Genomic DNA, 21,237 nt, shown 5'->3' on the forward strand with positions numbered 1-21,237 from the left:
GACAGAGATCTGTACCAGACTGGACTTTTTCAAAAGTATGGAAGTATAGGTTAAAAGTTCACAATGAGAAATGGGTACAGATTGAGTAGAGAAGGCAGTAACACCCACGAAGGCTTTTAAACTTTTAAAGATGTGGCAGACTATGGAGATATCAAGAGATCGGGCCTCTGTATGAGGTTGGGGGCCATAAAATCAGAATTTGAGAGAGTTAGAAGGATAGGTGTTTGAAGTCAGGAAGTAGAATATTGGAATTTCAGATTTCTGGCATGTAGAGTTTCCTGATCATGAGTCTGTCACTTCATTTATCCAGCAAATGGTTTTGAGGGCCTGTGATCCATTCAGCAAATGTTTCAAAGCAAGTTGACTATGTGCCTGGTATTATGCTGAGTACAGGGGATAAAAACAAAGATTCTTTCTTCATTCAACTGATATTGATGGATTGCCTACTCTTTGTGGTTTCTGCCTTCAAGATAAATCCGATCTATGGGAAAATAGACATGTAAGTAAGTGATTATGAGTCATTGTCATAAGTGCTTTAATTGCAAGAGTGCCAGGGAAATTCAGGAAGAGAATACCTAACCCAACAGTGGAGAATGTTTGAGGAAACATTCGGAAAAGATGACACAAAGTTGAATACTGAAAGACAGGCAGGAGTTGCCAGAGACGGAGAAAGACAAAGGTGGAAAGGACATGCAAGGAAGAGAAAACAACTTGTGCAAAGGTCCTGAGGCTGGAAGGGTCATAGAATGCTTGTAGTTCTATAGGTCATTCAGTGTGACAGAAGCTAAGATGCAGTGGCAAAGGGGAGAGGGGTGTTTGGAAAGGATAGTAAAAGGTGAGCCCAGAAAGAAAGTAGAGTCTAGTTCAAAAGAAATCTAAGGATTCTGGATGGATGCTGCCAGTATTCAAGGGGAGAAAGTCTGTCCTGGCCGTATTCAGGGAGAGCCTTGATACACTAGAATCTCCAGCATTTGAATGAAGGAATTTGATGATGGTGTGGGATCATCTCAGCTGACCAGGCCAAGCAGTAAGTGATCTCTGTCGGAAGACTCCTGGGGTGCGTTCAGGATTCCATTTCTTAGCAGCTGCTTCTACAACCAATCTTTATTACCCAGTGTTTGGAGGACATTGGTACTGCAGTACTATTTCGATGGCAAGTAAAGCTTATCTTTTAGAACTGTTTCTTTCAGGACTCATTTCTTTCATGGCCTCTTAGAGTTCAGAGAGAGTAAATCCTCCAGGATTTTCCCTTTTGTTTTATTATGGCACAATTTTGTCTTTGCTACTGCTACTGCTAAGTCACTTCAGTCGTGTCTGACTCTGTGTGACCCAATAGATGGCAGCCCACCAGGATCCCCCATCCCTGGGATTCTCCAGGCAAGAACACTGGAGTGGGTTGCCATTTCCTTCTCCAATGCATGAAATGCTATCATAATATACCCATTCCCCTGTTATGTCTCTATGTTCCCACTATCGTGATTGGAAACACATTGGAGATGTGGGAAAGCTGAAGTGTTCATTTTCTTCTCCTTGTGTATCTTTTCTTTCTATTTCTTAAGTGAAACTATTTTAACTTAAGAAAAATTAAAATATTCTGTTAAACTCATGAGAAGCATTTAGAGGCTCCACTTTTTTTTTTTTTTTTATGAGGAGCCCTCCATAGGATTGTCACCAGCTGGGAAATGTTGAATATTTTTTTAGAAGTCCTGAAATCGTCCATCGCCACCTCTGCTCTTTCATGGCAATTTTTTATCCTAGTGTTAAAAAGCTTAGTGATTAGTCCTTAGGGTACTCTGATAAATGACGATGTTATGGATCAAATAATTGCCAGAATTTCTTTCCTTAAAGAAGACAAATAAATTTCTCTCCCTTGGCAATCATTTTTTTTTTTTTTTTGGGCTATATTACAGCATGCTTTACATTATCATCATCTGGTAATAGAATTATCCCCAAATCAGTATCTGATGTGTCACCTGATACCATAAAAAAGATTAGGAAAGCCTGGGTCTTTGCAGAACTCTTCAATAATTCATATCATGTTTCAGTTTTTCAGAAGTTTCCTGACCTCTTAGAGATGAATGCTCTCATCAGGTGTCTGTTTTATTCTAAGTCCATTAAAGGTGGAGCAGCTTGTTGCCACAGATAAGGGACCACCTTTTGATAAGAACCTGTTAGCCTTCCAGATGAGATGGTTGGCTTTTTTTTTTTTTATTGTGGGGATTAATTTTTCTCATTTTCCTCTGTTGGTTATTTGACTTCTGAAAGTCCTTGTTGGCATTTTACACACTATACCTCTGATTTATTTTAATGGTTTGCATCTAGAACCAGCCCGAGATGTCCCTGATCTTCTACTTCTGATCAAATAGAGGAATCAGCATATGGCTTATGATCTTCACTCTTAGTTCACTTCAGAGTCTAGCACTCCAACACTGAGCATCTTTACAGTGTAATTTCTCACTGGGCAGAGGCAGGAATACTCTTCAATGCAAGTGTTAAGGGTACCAGGGCAGGTTATATACTGCTGTTTTCTGTCTAGCATCCACTTTCCTTTCCAAATGTCACCTTTGGAGGAATTTCTTCTTCCCCACTAGAGGTAATCAGGTGGGACTTTTCAGGGCCACTCTTCTCAGCCAGCCAAGAGGATGACTGGTGAGGCAAGCTAGGCCGATAGGTTGTTCCCTCCTTGGAATCTGAATCTTGAGCAGAGGGATAAAAAGACAAAAACTAGTTGGCATTCAGGACTTTCCAGGCGTCTCAATGATAAAGATTCCCCCTGCCAATGGAGGAGCCTCAGGAGACGGGTTCAATCCATGGGCTGGGAAGATTCCCTGAAGGAGGAAATGGCAACCCACACCAATATTCTTGCCTGGAAGATTCCATGGATAGAGGAGCCTGGTGGGCTATAGTCCATGAGGTTGCAAGGAGTCAGACATGACTGAGCACACACACACGCACACACACACACACACACACACACACAGTTGGCATTCATTCATTCTGATACCCATGTCCTGATCAGATTCTTTCAGTTGTATTCTGAGGACCCTCTTGCCTCTGGTCCTGCTATGGTCAAAGTCTCATTTTCCTGTTGCTTCTGTTACCAAAGAACCCTAACTGATGCATATAGTGATCTTGTACTGTTTGTTGAAACTTAAATCAGTAATTGACTGTTCCAAAATTCAGTTATAGTGCTTCAACTCTAAGCAAAGAGAGCGTTATGGATTAGCAGATTATTTTTTATAATCAACACAAAATCTAATTTTATGGCCCTAATTTGGAACCATAACTAATGAAGAAGCCCAGCCACTAGAAGTTCTAATCACTCCTGGTTTTAATATTTCCTGAATTTACAACTCAGGGCTTCCCAGGTGGTGTAGTGGTAAAGAATCTGCCTGCCAATGCAGGTGATACAAGAGACTTGGGTTTGATCCCTGGGTCAGGCAGATCCCATGGAGGAAGAAATAGCAACCCTCTCCAGTATTCTTGCCTGGAGTATTCCATGGACAGAGGAGCCTGGTGGGCTGTAACCCATGGGGTGGCAGAGTCAGACATGACTGAGGGACTGAGCACAATGCAGAGCTCCTAAATACTATTGTATTAACTATGCTACCAATTGAAATGATTTTCCCTATTTTGTAGCATTCTAGTCAAATCAATCCTATTTGCTTTTTTGAGGAAAAGTATATGTAAGCCAATTTATTTCAGAGACCTTCTCAGTTCTTTTAAATTGTTCCATGCTAAAATCTTCCTCATAAAGAGTAAACCCCTTTTTGATTCTGACCTTCCTCTTATGAGGTCATATTTTGACCCCAAGTCTTCAAAAGAAGACTTCAGTCTTTTAGCATATTTACATTTTAGGATTTTTTTCTTTTAAATATTTTGAGGTTATTGCAGTGAAAACATCATCTAGGTTGCCTTTTCATGCTTCTTTTAAACTTCACTTTGCATTAAGACAAGAAATCATAGTGGTTAGACGTAGAAGGATCTTGATTAGAGCTGTGGTTCTGCTGCTGACTAGCTATATGACCAAGGTCAAGTTACTTATGCTGTCTTAAGTTTTACTTTCTTCATTTGTAAAATGGGTGATCTTGGGGAAGATTTTATGAAATGCCTATAAAATACTTAACATTTGGCACAGAGTAAGCAGTCAATATGGAGAAGGCAATGGCAACCCACTCCAGTACTCTTGCCTGGCAAATCCCATGGATGGAGGAGCCTGGTAGGCTGCAGTCCATGGGGTCACTAGGAGTTGGACACAACCGAGCGACTTCACTTTCACTTTTCATTTTCATGTATCGGAGAAGGAAATGGCAACCCACTCTAGTGATCTTGTCTGGAGAATCCCAGGGACGGGGGAGCCTGGTGGGCTGCCGCCTATGGGGTCGCACAGAGTCGGACACGACTGAAGCGACTTAGCAGCAGCAGCAGCAAGCAGTCAATAAGGGCTTCCCTGGTGTTTCAGATGGTAAAGAATCTGCCTGCAGTGCGGGAGACCTGGGTTTGATCCCTGGGTTGGCAGGATCCCCTGGAGGAGGGCACAGAAACCCACTCCAGTATCCTTGCCTGGAGAATCCCCATGGATCGAAGAACCTGGTGGGCTACAGTCCACAAACAGCGACTAAGCACAGTATATGCAGTCGGTAAATGTTAGCCATTATTATTACTACTACTTCTATTCTCTCTTCCACTTTAAGCACTCTGGGATATTCTGTTTTGTCGTATCAGAATAATTTTTGGTGCTTTCGATAGATTTTTCTCTAGCAAACTACACATTTTTTTCTGTCTTTTCTCTTAGATCTTATAAGTTGTATATTTTATTCTCAGCAATATTCTTTGTTAGGATTCTTGGATATGACTTAACCTACTTTTCATCTCCTTCTGAAATGTACATAATATTGTTGAGAACCCAAAATATACTTTGAGAGATCTACTAGATGAGGAATAAATATGGTGCTTTGTCATTCCAGTCTTATGATTGTTATCATGCCCTTCAAAGTTGCATTACATCTTTCCATAAGTGTTCTGCTGTACTGTGGATGTTAAGGCATTTTCAGATATATTTAACATCAATCTGTCCTTATAAGCATTGCATGCATGCTGCATGCATGCTAAGTTGCTTCTGTCGTACCTGACTGTCTGTGACCCTATGGACTGTAGCCTGCCTCTCCTCTGTCCATGGGATTTCCCAGGCAAGAATACTGGAGTGGGTTGCCATGGCTTTCTCCAGGGGATCTTCTCAACCCAGGGATCGAACCCGTGTCTCCTCTGGCTCCTGCATTGCAGGCAGATTCTTTACTGCTGATCTACTAGGGAAGCCCTTTAAGTATTGAGTAGCTTACGAAAAGAAGTTGGTCACATGTTCTCTAATGGGAACTATAGGGAGAGAGATTGCATTCAAACGATTGTAGTTTGGACTTCAGTACTATTGTGGCAATAAAACAGTATGGTTTTTTTTGGAATTATTTTTTGAAATTGAAGTGTTGCTGTACAATATTATGTAAGTAACAGGTGTACAATATAGTGATTTACAACTTTTAAAGGTTCTATTCCATTTATGTGCATGCTTAGTTGCTCAGTTGTGTCTGACTCTTTGTGGCCCTTTGGACTGTAGCTCTCTAGGCTCCTTTGTCCATGGAATTTTTCAGGCAAGAATATTGGAATGGGTTGCTGTTTGCTTCTCTGGGGGATATTCCTGATCCAAGGATTGAACCCGTGTCTCCTGTATCTCCTGCATTGCAGGTGGATTCTTTATCTACTAAGCACTGGGGAAGCCCTACTTCATTTATAGTCATTATAAAATATTAGTTTTATTTTCTGTGCTGTACAATATATCTTTGTAGCTTATTTTATTTTAAATTAAAAAAATTATTGGAGTATAGTTGACTTACAATGTTGTGTTAATTTCAGGTACACATCAACAATCTTGGTTTGTAGTTTTCTTCTCTTGTGTTGTACTATCCTTGTCTGGTTTTGGTATCAGGGTAATGCTGGCCTTGTAAAATCAGTGTGTAAGTGTCCCTTTCTCTTCAGTTTTTTGAAATAATTGGAGAAGGATTGGTGTTAATTCTTTAAACTTCTGGCAGGAGTTTACCACTGAAACCATCTAGTCCTGGACTTTTATCAGGAAGTTTTTGATTACTTATTCATTTTCTTACTTGTTACTAGTATGTTTGTATTTTCTATTTCTTTATGGTATTTCACTATTGGTAGGTTGTGTATTACTAGGAATTTATCCACTTCTTCTAGGTTATTCAATTTTTGGCATATAATTGTTCATAGCAGTTTCTTATGATTCTTTGTGTTTCTATGGTATCAGTTGTCTCCTCCTTCATTTCTTTAATATGTGAGTCATTCTCTATTTTTTATTCATCTAGCTAAAAGTTTGTCAATTTTTTAAATCTTAAAAAACAGCTTTTGTTTTAGTTGAGATTTTCTATTGTCTTTATGGTCTCTATTTTATTTATTTCCCCTCTGATCCTTGTTATTTCGTCAACTAACTTTGATCTTAGGATTTTTGTTCTTCTGTTTCCTTGAGGTGTGAAGTTAGATAGTTTATTTGAGATCTTTGTTCTTATGGTGGACATTTTCACTACAAACCTTCTCTTATTTTGCTGAATCCTGTAAGTTTTGGTATGCTGTGTTTTCACTTGTCTTAAGATACTTTTTGACTTCCCTTTTGATTTCTTTTTAAATTAATAATCTTAAAAACTGCTCAAATGTATTTTTGGCCATTGAACCTGTAATCATATTTTTTCTCATTTGATTTATGGATAAGTTAAATTATATTCCTAGATTTCCTAGTATTAAATCATCCTTTTATTCCTGAGGAGACAACATAATTACAGTACACTATTCCTCCAATATATTATTAGATCAGTGAATTAGTATTTTATTTAGAATGTTTGCATTTGTATTTGTAAAAAGATTTCTCTATGTTTTTAAGTGCAGTCATTTTTTCAGGTTTTGTTATCAAAGCTGTAATAGTTTTAGAATATTATTTAAGAAGCTGTCTATCTTTCTCTGTAGTTACAAATTTAGCAAATGACATAGGAATTTTCAGTTCATTGAGATTTGAAATATTAACTTTTAATAATATCATTTAAGATTGACACTTGTGGGAAGTAGGTTTTTGGATATCTGAGTTTCTTTCATCATTATTGCTGTGTTGAGGTTTTTTTGCTTTTGTATTTTTGAGTTAGGTTCTGTATTTCCATCTCCAGTGATCAGTGATAATGTGCATCTTTTCATCTGCTCACTGACTATTTGTGTTATCTTCTTTGGAGAGATGTCTATTCAAACCCTTTGTTCATTTTTTTTAAATTTATTTTTTTATTGAAGGATAAATGCTTTATAGAATTTTGTTGTTTTCTGTCAAATCTCAATATGACTCAGCTATACATATACATATATCCCCTGCCTTTTGAACCTCACTCCCCTCTCCCTCCCCATCCCACCTCTCTAGGTTGATACAGAGCCCATGTTTGAGTTTCCTGAGCCATACTACAAATTCCTGTTAGCTATCTATTTTACATGTGGTAATGTAAGTTTCCATGTTACTCTTTCCATACATCTCACCCTCTCCTCCCCTCTCCCCATGCCCATAAGTCTATTCTCTATGTCTGATTCTCCATTGCTGCCCTGCAAGTAAGTTCTTCAGTACCATTCTTATAGATTCCATATATATATATGTTAGAATATGATATTTATCTTTCTCTTTCTGACTCACTTCACTCTATAATAGGTTCTGGGTTCATTCACCTCATCAGAACTGACTCAAATGCATTCCTTTTTATGGCTGAGTAATATTCTATTGTGTATATGTACCACAACTTCTTTATCCATTCATCTGTCGATGGACATCTAGGTTGCTTCCATGTTCTCAGTTCAGTTCAGTTCAGTCGCTCAGTCATGTCCAGCTCTGCAACCCCATGAACCACAGCATGCCAGGCCTCCCTGTCCATCACCGAATCCTAGAGTTTACCCAAACTCATGTCCATTAGTCGGTGATGCCATCTAACCATCTCATTCTCTGTTGTCCCCTTCTCCTCCTGCCTTCAGTCTTTCCCAACACAGGGTCTTTTCAAATGAGTGAGCTCTTCACATCAGGTGGCCATGTTCTAGCTATTGTAAATAGTACTGCAATGAACAATGAGATAAATGTGTCTTTTTTCAATTTTGGTTTCCTCAGGTAAACCCTTTGTTCATTTTTTAATGGAATTTTTTCATTATTGTTTATTTTTATTATTTTTTATTATTGCGACTGTTCTTTATATATTCTGAATACAATTCCTTTATCAGATATATGATTTGCAAATATTTTGTTCCATTCTGTCAGCTGTCTTTATTGTTTTGATGATATCATTTGAGGTTTTTAATTTTGATGAATTTAAATTTATCTGCTTTTTTTGTTGTTGGTGTGCTTTTGGTGTCATATCTAAGAAAGCATTGTTTGACTCAAGGTTGTGAATATTTGTTTCTATATTTTCTCCTAAGTATTTTATAATTTTAGCTTTTACATTTGGGTCCCTAATTCATTTTGAGTTAACTATGTGTATATAATGTGATATATGGTTCCCTCTTTTTTCTTTTGCACATGGATATCTAATCATCCAAGCACTGTTTGTTTGAAAGGGTATTCTATTTTCTATCCTTCAATTTAGTCTTTACATGGGTTTTTGCTTTAGTACTCTGTCAGAGTCTTTGATTTTTCATTTAATATAAAAGGAGTTTATCTCATTTACATGTATTACTGTTGATTTAGTTAGTTTTACTTTTGATGTATTTAGATTTTCTGATATTTATGTTTTTTTTTGTTTTATTGTTGTCACTAAATGTGTAATCTTTAAAAAGATTATTGCCTTTCCTTTAGGTTTATAGAATAGATATTTGTGTATATTTTATTTCTTTTTGCTGATAGTAAGAAACCCTCAATAACATTAATTTTGTAAACCACATGTACCAATGATCATTACTTGAGAGTCATATTTCAAATTGCATTAAGTGTAAATATACAATTCATAAGTATAAATGCAGATAATTGTGTTACAAAAATTTTTAAGGACAGTGAAATATGATGGCAGATATTCAGAGGACTTGATCTGAAACTGAAATGTCTTATATTAATGTATAATAATAATGATAAACATGTTAGACATACAGTATAATTGTCTTAATAGCTATTTTTTACTTGTCTTGTTTAGTAGTTTGTTTTTACTTCTGGAATATCATTCAATGTTTGAAATATGTATACTACCGAGGCCCAAAAAATACATGCATCAAGATAATGTTGTTTAACATCACCAGAATTCTCCAATAAAACGAAGTTCAAGCTCTTGAAATGTATTTTCCTATTTTCACACTTTATTATAGGAAGCATATTCTTTGATTGAGAAGACCGAATCAGAACAAAGTATACAATATTCATATCAGAAATATGTGGAAACTGCCAAAAGAAAGAAAAGCAGGGTCCCTCCTCCACCCATCCTGCTATCCCGAACTTACCGTTCTGTGACATTAAAACCTGCCCCATTTGTTTCTGATGTTAAGGTATGTTGTCTATTTTGATCTTTACCTCAAGGAAAGCATCAAAGGTAATTCAATAACTGTAATGATTGATAGTTTTATTGCTTTTAGCACTTGGATAATCTTATTTATAAACCCTGAACACTGAGATTAGTATTTTAATATCTTAACTAAACTTAGTTTCTTCATGACCCTTTTGCCTTTATGCTATTTCCCGTTTGGCTCCATATAGCTTTGCTACACCCAAATATATAATAAGGAGAAATAAGAGACAAGCATTTCTCTTGAAGTACCTTTATCACTGTAACAGTCATACACTGATATACTAGAGTGCTCAGTATCAAGAAGGTTTCATTAAAATAGAGTCAGACACTTGAAGGGGATAAAAGTTACTCTGAGAACCAATGTTGAAGACAAGAAAATTGAGGGGTGGTGAATTTAGAGGCTCTTTCTGAAGTTCTTCTGAGTAAATGAGGATTGTTTTAATAAAAGGCTTCCCTGATAGCTCAGTTGGTAAAGAATCCACCTGTAATGCAGGAGACCTTGGTTCAATTCCTGGGTCAGGAAGATCTGCTGGAGAAGGGACAGGCTACTCACTTCAGTATTCCTGGGCTTCCCTTGTGACTGAGCTGGTAAAGAATCTGCCTGCAGTGTGGGAGACCTGGGTTCGATCCCTGGGTTAGGAAGATCCCCTGGAGAAGGCAAAGGCTACCCACTCCAGTATTCTGGCCTGGAGAATTCCATGGACTGTATAATCCATGTAGTCACAAAGAGTCAGACTAAATTTTTATTAAAAGAGTCTTTTAATGAAAGCAAACAATAATTCCATCCATATTATAAGTCATAACTCTATGTGTTTATTGAAGCTCTTTCTCCTAGCCCCAGTGCCTTGAAATTAGTCTGTGTGTGACTATAACTTGAGATTTAGTTTCCTCACAAGCATTTGGTTCCATCTAATTCATATTTTAAATATTACATTTCCTCTTTTGGGTGATGAACACATGCTCTTTGATGTTGTATAAAAAACAAAGTTGTTTCTTTGATTATCCTTAGGATGTTCTGTTTGAACTTACACTGACTCGATACAGTGGAAAGGGCATGGGCTTTGAAGTGAGACAAACACAGACATAAAATTCTCACTCTAGCACAGCAGTATGACCTTAGGAAATCTAAATATACTTTCTGAACCGTTCTTAAATTTGTTTTTGTTACTTTTTCATTTGTAAAATGTTTCTGCTGTGAAAAGTAAATGGGATATTATATCATATTCTTGGCATGTTAACCAAGGTCCCTACATTTCTTGTATTAACCTTATGTAATAAGGTTTGCTAAAATCAGTTAATGAGATTACACTCTGTGATCATATTATCTGATGATTTTTTTTCATAAATTCTGTTCAGTGATCATTATTGAGTGTCTGTTATCTGTTAAGCTCTATGTGAGGTAAAGTATAGAAGTAAACACAAATAAAGCACGATTCCATTTTTTGAGGAGTTTTAGACTAAAGGGCGGAAAAGGCAATGGCACCCCACTCCAGCACTCTTGTCTGGAAAATCCCACGGACGGAGAAGCCTGGTGGGCTGCAGTCCATGGGGTCGCTAAGAGTTGGACACAACTGAGAGACTTCCCTTTCACTTTTCACTTTCACGCGTTAGAGAAGGAAATGGCAACCCACTCCAGTGTTCTTGCCTGGAGAATCCCAGGGACAGGGGAGCCTGGTGGGCTGCCGTCTATGGGGTCACACAGAGTTGGACACGACTGAAGCGACTTAGCAGCAGCAGCAGCAGCAACAGACTAATGGGAGGTGGACATCAGTGAGAAGTAATACCACCTTCCTAATGCCTTATAATTGAACGAATAGTAACAACATTCATCTTATACCCAACTGTGCTATGATAAATGCATTATTGCAATTTCTAGCACTATTAAAATTCAACTTTGGATCTGGGGGATCTGTTTTAAGAATAAGGATTCATTGGCTTTAGAAATTCAGGATAGAACTAAGACTGGATAATTTCCCAAGAGTTTTTGTTTGTTTTTATGTAAATATTTTGATTTATTTAACCAGGTTCTTATTTTTTATGTATCTCAAATTAGTGACTAGTTTATTTCATAATGTTAAAAATAGGAAGACATAAGAATCCCACTCTTGACCTGCAGCTGTAAGACTTGTTACTCAGCACATGACGTGAGGTTGATGTATGTTCTATGTTGGGAGAGATGCATGCTGCTGGAAATGACACCTTCTGTTACCTACTCCTTAGCACTAGATGGTGCTGTGGGCTTAAATACATTTTCTAGTTTGTGATTTCAGCCATCTTTTGTTTTACCAAAATCCTCTTATTAAGGCATTCATTGCATTAACATCTGTTTTAATAGTTGAAAATATTAATGCAGTTTATAAAATTTTACTTTCGAAGTTAGTGGTGATTTTTCCATGTGTCCTTACTCTTATATAGATTCTAAGGACTTACTGTTCTTATATAAACTAAGATGTTTTCATCTGGGTAGCAAAATAGAAATATAAAGCCTGCTTTTAAAAATGCTTTTAGAGAAAACTTACTCTTCAAATTCTGTAGAGCTTCAAAATATGTAGAGCTTCACTTAGAGCAATAATGATCCAGGTCATAAAACAGTACATTTCTTCCTTTTTTACCTCTATGGCACTTTTTTTACATGAAAAGTCAAGGAAAGTTAGTTTCTAAGTTTTTTCCTGAGAGTCATGCTGAGTTTTTTTTTTCCTCTTCTCCTGGCCTCCATCTTCCAAGTTCCTTCAGTGTGTTTTCTGTCCTTGAAGTTCTACCTTTCCTAGTGCTCTTTAATCACCTGAGACATTTTCTTTAAAAACACAGGAGTTCGGCTATTTTGTACTAGGTATTCATATTCACTGAGGGGGGTAGGCTTGGGTAGATGTAATTTTTTTTTTTTTAATGGTTGATTATGTACAAACTGTATTTTAAAAAATGATTCTGTTGCATAGTCAGAGTGGAGAACTACTTGTTCAGACAATACACAATTAGTATTTTTCTGTTGACCCAGAGGGAAAAATAGTGGGCGGAGCTGTAAAAGGCAGCTGCTTCTGAGACAATTACATTCCCCGCCCCCTACCCTTTTTTTCTAGTTTTAGAAGTTGAGATGTTGTGAGGTGGGGCCTTTGCGGAAAAGGGAATGAAACGCCACATTGATGACGACCCCTACATCACCTACCCCTGGACAGTATACCTCCTAATGATGCTTTTTTCCTAAGTATCACCTCTCCCCCTTTCCCTACAGTGAGAATAATTCATGATGATGAGGAATCTCCCATTATTTTGACGTTTTGGCAAAAAGACCATTATTGTCTAACCATTTAGTCAAGTTTTAAGTTTGCTTTTTTTCTGTGCAATTTGCATTTTGCTTTTGGTTTACATCTGTATTTAATAATTATCAAAGGAATACAATGTTTCAGAAAATTTATAGACCAGAGGAAAAAATATTACCCATAATGTTACCATTTTATCATCCAAACTCTACTATTCTTATTTAGAAATGTTTTATTCTAGGCTTTTTCATATGCACTTTTACATTTTATTTAAAACACTACAATTTAGAGCCTTGGTTCTTTTACCACTTACTTTTTGTCACTTATTATTAAATAAAATGTAAAAATCATTTCCGTGTTGGTCTTTTTGTCATCAAGACGAGCTCATCTTTGGAGTCACTCTCTGCCACTGTCTGAACACTGCTTAACACATAGGAACTGCTCACTTCATAAGAGCTAAAAGTAATTAATAATGAATAATATTTTAGTCTTGGTCCCAGATAAACTATATTTGTATTTTTAAGAAGTGTAAACCTAAGTGTCTTTGTAAACTGAGGTTTCATATTTTAAGACTTGAATAGTTATATTTTTGTATAGAAAAGTATTCCTTTTGCCACATCATGATAAAAGAAATCAAATGCTGTGTAAACTGACTAGAGATGACAGGCGCATCTCTCTCCTTGGCAGGTCTGCTGGTACTGCATTTTGGGTCGCAAAGCAGAAGGAAGCTATGGAAAAGTAAGACTAAACGATAATCATCTCCCAAACTCAGGAGAAGCGGTACGTTGAATTGAAAAAACTTTGAATGTCAGGAAGTCTTACCAAAAGTCTCATTAATTACAACTGAGTGTTGCTGGTTTTTTTTTTTCCTTTATGTAATCACTGTTTCAGTGAATTTCTCTTGATTTCAACTTGAGTCATAACTAAAATGTTACAGTAAATGGAAAGTTTTTTTTTAACCTATAAAGATCACTTAATTATATTAAAAAAACCCCTTACTTTTATTTTCCATGTATAACTTGAAATATGTTTTTGTTAATAGATACCAGCAGATGGCAAAAGCGTTTTTGAGGTAAAAGGTTTAGAAACCAATGAAAAATACGTCTTTGCAGTTGCGGCTTACTGTTCTAAAGGAAAGCTGATTGGTGATGCTATTGGCGAGACAACTAAACCAATTCTGGTTTACCCACCTCTTTCTGCTGTTACTACTCGGATGTTATTGACGCAGGTAGATGAGATTTCTCCTAATTTTTTCCTCTATTTTTTATACTGTTAACCAATTACTAAGTAATTTCTGATAAAAAAAAAACAGTCACAGCAGATATTCTGAAGCTCCTGTAATACATATTTTCCTTGACCACAGTTTAGTCTCCTAAAATATAAATCATTATTTCTCTCACTCATGAGTTTGCTTTATATAATAACATTTTTTTCCTGCACTAAATAACATTTAAATGCAACACATACTGATTTTAGAATTTTGGAAATAAATGTTGCCTGTTTTCCTGTCAACCAGTAGCAGTTCTTAACCTGAAGCAGTTTGGGCCCCCAGGGAACATATATCAATGTCTGGAGACATTTTTGGTGGTCACCATCTAGAGGAGTGCTACTAACATCTGGAAGGTAGAGGCCAGGGATGCTGATAAGCACGCTACAAAGCAAAGGACAGCATTTCCTCCCCTCAACAAAGTGTTATCTGGTCCAAAATGTCAATAGTGCCATGGCTGAGAAGCCCTAATCCAGAGATATCCTTTTCTTTGCAGGCATATGTGTACATTGTTGTTTAGTTGCTAAGTTGTGTCCAACTGTTTTGCAACCCCATGGACTGTAGCCCACCAGGCTCCTCTGTCCATAGGATTTCACAGGCTAGAATACTGGTGTGGGTTGCCATTTCCATCTCCAGGGGATCTTCCCCACCCAGGGTTCAAACACACGTCTCCTGCATTGGCAGGAGGGTTCTTTACCACTTAGGAAGCCTGTATGTATACAAATACACACACATATGTATATGTCTACATACAACATGTGTGTAGACACATATATACGTGTGTAAATTTATGAATAATATATAATTTTAGTTATAGTGTACATATTATTTTACATCTGATTGTTATTTACTACATAATTAACTTTTTTCCATTCCATTAAAGTATTGTTTCAAAACATAATTTTTAACATTTGTATGGTATTTCATCTTAAAAATGTCATAATGTAGTATATATATATGTGTGTGTATATACATGTATACTCACATACACACTGGACTGCTACTCAGTCATAAAAAAAGAATGAAATAATGCCATTTGCAGCAACATGGATAGACCTAGAGATCGTCATACTTAAGTGAAGTAAGTCAGAAAGAGAAAGACAAATACCATATGATATCATTATATGTGAATCTAAAATATGACATATGTGAACTTGTTTGTGAAACAAAAGTAGAGACTCACAGACAAAGAAAACAAACTTATGGTTACCCAAGGGGAAAGGGAGTGGAGGAAGGATCAATTAAGAGTTTGGGATTAACAGATATAAACTACTGTATGTAAAATGGTTAAACAGTAAGGTTCTACTGTATAGCACAGGGAACTGATTCAATATTGTGTAATAAATCATAATGGAAAAGACTATGAAAAAGGATATGTGTCTATATAACTGAATCACTGTACCCCAGAATTGTACACCAGAATTGCTGTACACCAGAATCGAATATAACATTGTAAATAATTATTCTTTCCATTAAAAATATATTTCAGTTGTTTTACAATATTGTGTTAGTTTCAGGTGTACAGCAACATGATTTTTATACATATATATGTATTTTTTCAGATTACTTTCCATTGTAAGTTATTTTAAGATATTGAATATAGTTCTTTGTGCTATACAGTAAATATTAATATTTGATGATTGTTTATTTTCTGTATAGTAGTTCATATCTATTAATCCCACACACGTGATTTATCCCTTTCCTCCTCCTTTTCTCCTATGGTAGCCATGTTTGTTTTCAATGTCTGTGGGTCTGTTTCTATTTTGTAGATGAGTTCATTTGCATTGTATTTTAGATTCTACATGTAAGTGATGCATAGTATTTGTCTTTCTCTGCCTGATTTGCTTTACTTACTATGATATTCTCTAGGCCCATCCATGTTGCCGCAAATGGCAATGTTTTATTCTTCTTTATGGCTGAGTAATATTCTGTTTGCATGTGTGTGTGTGTGTACATCACATCTTAAACCAATCATCTGTTGTTGGGCACTTGGGTTGTTTCTGTGTCTTAGCTATTATAAGTAGTGCTGCAATGAAGATTGGGGTCCATGAATCTTTTCAAATTATACTTTTCTCCACATATATGCCCAGGAGTGGGGTTGTTGGATCATAAACTAGTTCTATTTTTAGTTTTTTAAGGAACTTCCATCCAGTTCCCATAGTGGCTGTACCAATTTACATTCCTATCAACACTGTAGGAAGGTTCCCTCTTTCTTCACACCCTCTCCAGTGTTTATTGTTTGTAGACTTTTGACGATGGCCATTCTGACATGGCCATCAATGAGATGGCCATACAGTGAGATGATACCTCATTGTAGTTTTGATTTGTATTTCTCTAATAATTGGTGATATTGAGCATCTTTCACTGCATCTATGATTATTTTCTTTGGATTGGTTTATAGAAGTGACTTTTCTGGGTTCATAGAGACAGACCTGAGTTTAAGATGCAGATCCTCACACTAGCTGTGTGATATTAGTCAATTAACCTTCATCTATGAAGTGGAATAATAATAGTAGTTACCTCCCAGAACTGTTATGAGTATTAAATGGAATTATGCTTGTTAAACATTTAACCATAGCACTTACCCGACAGTAGGCATTTAATGAATATTATTGTGATTCTTAGTTATGGATATACTTGTGAATTGACATTTTTGCTGAAATAATTGCCTGACTTAAATAAAACATGTCACCAAGTGAATGGGATTCTAGAAAAAAATGACTCATTGACCCAAGTCTCAAGCATATAATTTTAAGTTTATTGTTGGCTTTTCCAAATTTTATCCCATTTCTATTGTGCTATTTTTCCTCTTAATAGTTGATTAGTATTATAGGCTAAAGTCTAACTGGAATTTTATATTATCATATTTTTCAAAGAAAATTAAATTGAGAGAATTGCTAGGATTTGTCTAGCATTGGTTTAGCATGTCATTTGGGCTCATGGTTTTCTGATGTTTTGATTTCTTTGGAATCTAATATATTTCCTAATTTGCAGTGATGGAGTTATTTCAAAGTAAGGCACCGAATATTTCATCAAGGTCTAATTTTTCTCCAGGGAGTGGTTTGACTCTTGGGCTTCATTTGGCATAACTTTCATTGAAAGTTAATAAAACGAAGTCCTAGCTATACTGCTAGGATAATGAGAAGTGTCATAAAGTAATGGCCTGTGTTTCTTTACTGTATTTGCAGTACTGTAGTTCATTTATGACAGTCTAAAATCATTCTCTCTCATAATGTTAAGTTGGATAAGCAAAATTTCCTCCATTTAAAATTTGAGTTTAAGCTTTTAAATTTTAGCAGGAAAACGTACCTTTCTTTTGGAACTGTGAGGAAAAGCTGCTGTTTTTTGTAAGAGTGGCTAGCTTTTAGTTTCAAGATAATTCTGTTCTTTAAAAAATATCATAAATATTTTATAGTAAAATATGGAGTTACTTTGCTAAATGTTTATGAATAACTTGGCTTAGAGTTTTCAGTTGTACTTTTTACTAAACATTATTTTATAAATAAAAAGTCTATAAAGTCAGGTAAATCTCTACTAGATTTTTATCTTACTGTAGAAAACTATAATAATTTAGGCTATCTGGAAAATTTTTTGAGGAACCTTTATGAATTATATATTGTCTACATTTATTTTCCAATTTCATTCCCTTTATAGCCTCATTTCTTTTTATTATTCCCTTTTAAGTTGGGAATGACTAGATAATGTGATATAAAATATAGACAATTAGAAATCTGTGAGCAGGATTGTAGGATTTTAGGCAAATTGCTTGGTCTTAATTTCCCTGTCTGTAAAACGGATACAAGACCAAATGCCACATACTGCTGGATTATTGAACTACTAAATCAAATAGCAAGTGGGCACCATGACTTGTTGAAATGAGAAAGTGAGGAATATCATTTATTAAAAAACTGTTGCCTGACAGACATTTTAACATTTATTATTTCATTGATTACAGTAATTCTAAAGATAGAGGTGGTAGTATTACTTTCAAGTTCAGGAAACAGATGAATTTAACCCTTCCTCTGCCAATCTCATTTTATTCCAGAAAGAGTATCTTAGGGAGGTTAAGTAATTTACCCAAGGTTACTCTAATACTTTAGCCACCTGATGCAAAGAGCGGACTCATTGGAAAAGACCCTGATGCTGGGAAAGATTGAGGGCAGGAAGAGAAGGGGATGACAGAGGATGAGATAGTTGGATGGCATCACCGACTCAATGGGCATGGGTTTGGGTGAACTCCGGGAGTTGGTGATGGACAGGGAGGCCTGGTGTGCTGCGGTTCATGGGGTTGCAGAGTCGGACATGACTGAGCGACTGAACTGAACTGAACTCTGGTGGTAGATGGTAAGCCTGCCATCTGAACCAGCTCATGCCTTTCAACTGCTCTGTCCAGGTTCCCAGGAAATCATGTGTTCACCATCTAACATGTGCAAAGTTCATCTAGAGCTTACATCTCTCCCATCTCTTCTCTTCCTAGGTTGGTGTACTCCATAGGTTGTCATGATCTGTGGGAGCAGTAGAGTTTGATGTTGGGTCGGGAATCACAATGGTGGCAGGAAACTGAAATTTGTACATTTTTTCCAATTCATGTATGAATTCATTGAAACCCTTTTATTAATAGAGTTTCGCCTTTTGTATATGACCATTAAAAAGTATAGAGCTACCAAGTAAAATGTAGTCATCCCAATTTTTTAAGTTTATAAGAAGTTTCAACTCTTCTTTTCCCTCTTTGAACAAACAAAAATTCAATGTTTGTTTTGTGCCAGGTTCTATGTTAGGTATCATCTCTTTCATTTGAACTGTGTTTTTTTTTTTTTTTTAAATCAGTCTCATCACCACAACAGTAATCCTCATTCTAGTTGATTTTTGACTTATGGTTTCAGTTAGGACCCCGATTGCAAGAAAGCCTCCCTTGGGGAAATGCAGCCAAGCCCTGGGAAGGCTGCAAAGTTCAGGCAGCTGTAAGCCTCATACCTCTGATACTCTCTATATCACTTGCTTTCTTTTTCCCTCTTTAAATATTGATTTTCCTTTCCATCTCTGGAGGGAATATGGCAGCCCCTTGAATGTTTTTGTGTATTTCTCAATTTCAGCCATATTCTGGGACTGTTTAGCTATGACCTAATCTTGATTCCAAATTTCTGGGAAAGAGACCTGCACTGGTTCACCCAATGTAAGAGTCTGATCTCATTTTTAATGTTTGGCCACTGACTTGTTTTTAAATCTCACCCTTCTTTGTTCCTTTGGCCCCATATCTGAGCAGGCTACTAAGGAGGTCTCTGACTTCACCTTTTCCTTTGGTTCCTGCAGGAAATTTAAAGGTCCCAGCCAGCAGGAACTGTGCCCAGTCCAGCCACTAACAAAGCCCAACCTTCTGCTCTGCCCAGGAAAACCTGGACCTGCCTGTGCCTGCCCATGGGACTCTCCCTGGGAGTCCCTTGTGTGAATAATAAACTTTCTCTCAGATCCTCCTGGTGCATGTAATGTCTTCAGCCTTAACACCTGAAGCAGACTGTGTATGTGTATGTATGGGGTCCATCTTGCTTTGCTGTGGACCCAGCTTGGGTCAGGCACTCACCCTGGGCCAGTCAATTGTGTTATTTTGTAGCATACCTCCTGGGTGTTCTCTTCTGTACAGAGAGGGAAATTATCAGGAAAAGCAGAATTTTAAGTTCATTTAACACATTATTATTGAGTGCTTACTCTGTGCCCGGCATTGCTGTAGGCTAGTGATTGTAAAACTTGAGCCTGAATCAGAAGGATCTGGAGTGCTGGCCTAAAGAGATTGCTGCCCGCACTGACAGAGTATATGGTTCACTTGGTGTGGGATAGGACCTGTTAAGTCTGCATGTATAACAAGTTCATAGGTGAGGCAGATGCTGATGGTTCAGGGACCATACTTTGAGAACCACTGTTCTAAGTGAAGTGAGCAAAATGCCATGGTAGGAGGTAGGTAATAGACAATGAACATAGTAAAGAAATAGATTGCCTATTAATAGTATGTTAGAAGGTAAGTCCTGTGGAAAAATAGCGTAGAGTACAGTCAGAGGAATTGGAAATGTGAAGTGGGATAAATGTGAAGAAGGTAAATTACAGTGTTACAGTGTTAAGTAAGCTGAACAGAGAAAATGTCATCTGGAAGATGAGATGTGAACAGACATTTGAAGGAGGTGAGGGAGCAGCTCTGGAGAAAGAAGATTCCACAGAAGGAGCTAGAAGAAAAGCCTGAAGGATTCCAGAACTGTACTTGGTATAACATAAATAGCAAGGAGACCAGAATGACTGGATTAGAGGGGCCTGAAGGATTGCTTAGGGAGGTAAAAGGTGAGTGGATGGGGGGAAAGTAGATCGTGATAAGAATTCCAGACCATTGTAGGAAGTATGGCTTTTACTGTGAGTGAAATGGACAGCCACTGGAGAGAGTTTGATATAATAGGACAACATAACGTGACTTCTGTTTCAAGGCTCACCCTGGCTACTGTGTTGTGCACACACCATAAGGCATGAGTATAGAAGCAGAGGGAGCTGTTGAATACCTACCGCTGTCATCCAACCAGAGGTGGGAGTGGCTTGGCCAGGGTGATAGTAATTGATGTGATGAGAAGTGGTCAGATTCTGGATATATTTTGAAGGAGGAGTTAACAAGTATTCCTGTTGGAAACAATTTATAGAGAAAAATAGGAGATGCCTTGAAGGTGTTTAGCCAACTAACTAGAAGGACAGACTCGGGCCACAGCTGAGTTGGGGATGGCTGTGGGTGGTGCAGAGAAAGATAAAAAATTCAGTTGGGGGCGTGTTAAGGTCAGATGTTTATTAGATATTCAGAGAGAATTGTTGAGTAGTCAGTTAGACACGTGAATCTGGAGTTTGGGAGAGAGGTCTGGGCAGCCGAGGGAATTGAGAGTAGTTGTATGACAACTATAGCCGTGGGGCTGGATAATAGCAGCAAGGACATGAGTGCTGAGGAGAGGAGGTCAGAAGACTGAGCCCTGGGGAACGCCAGTATCATGAGATTGAAGAGAAGAGGAGGAGCTTGCCAAGGTGCTGCAAAGGAATGTATTAGGTTGGCCAAAATGTTTGTTCCATAGCATCTTATGGAAAAACCCACATAAACATTTTGGGATCTAGTTCCCTGACCAGGGATCGA

At 37.1% G+C, this 21,237-nt stretch overlaps 1 protein-coding gene across 10 annotated transcripts in view; it reads left to right on the forward strand.

The window, feature by feature from the left end:
- Positions 1–21,237, forward strand: part of CFAP54 (cilia and flagella associated protein 54) — a 312,887-nt gene that overhangs the window by 62,707 nt on the left and 228,943 nt on the right. For all 10 annotated transcript variants that reach the window (XR_011566649.1, XR_011566651.1, XR_011566650.1 and 7 more), the window contains 3 exons: positions 9,370–9,546; positions 13,511–13,603; positions 13,866–14,051. Coding sequence is in view for 7 of the 10 variants with exons in the window: in XM_070789566.1 (XP_070645667.1) it covers positions 9,370–9,546; positions 13,511–13,603; positions 13,866–14,051 (456 nt within the window). In the remaining 3 variants the exon portion in view is untranslated. The remainder of the gene's footprint in view (positions 1–9,369; positions 9,547–13,510; positions 13,604–13,865; positions 14,052–21,237) is intronic.

The sequence above is a fragment of the Bos indicus genome, chromosome 5 (genome assembly GCF_029378745.1).
Source record: "Bos indicus isolate NIAB-ARS_2022 breed Sahiwal x Tharparkar chromosome 5, NIAB-ARS_B.indTharparkar_mat_pri_1.0, whole genome shotgun sequence".
In the NCBI taxonomy this organism is placed as follows: domain Eukaryota; kingdom Metazoa; phylum Chordata; class Mammalia; order Artiodactyla; family Bovidae; genus Bos; species Bos indicus.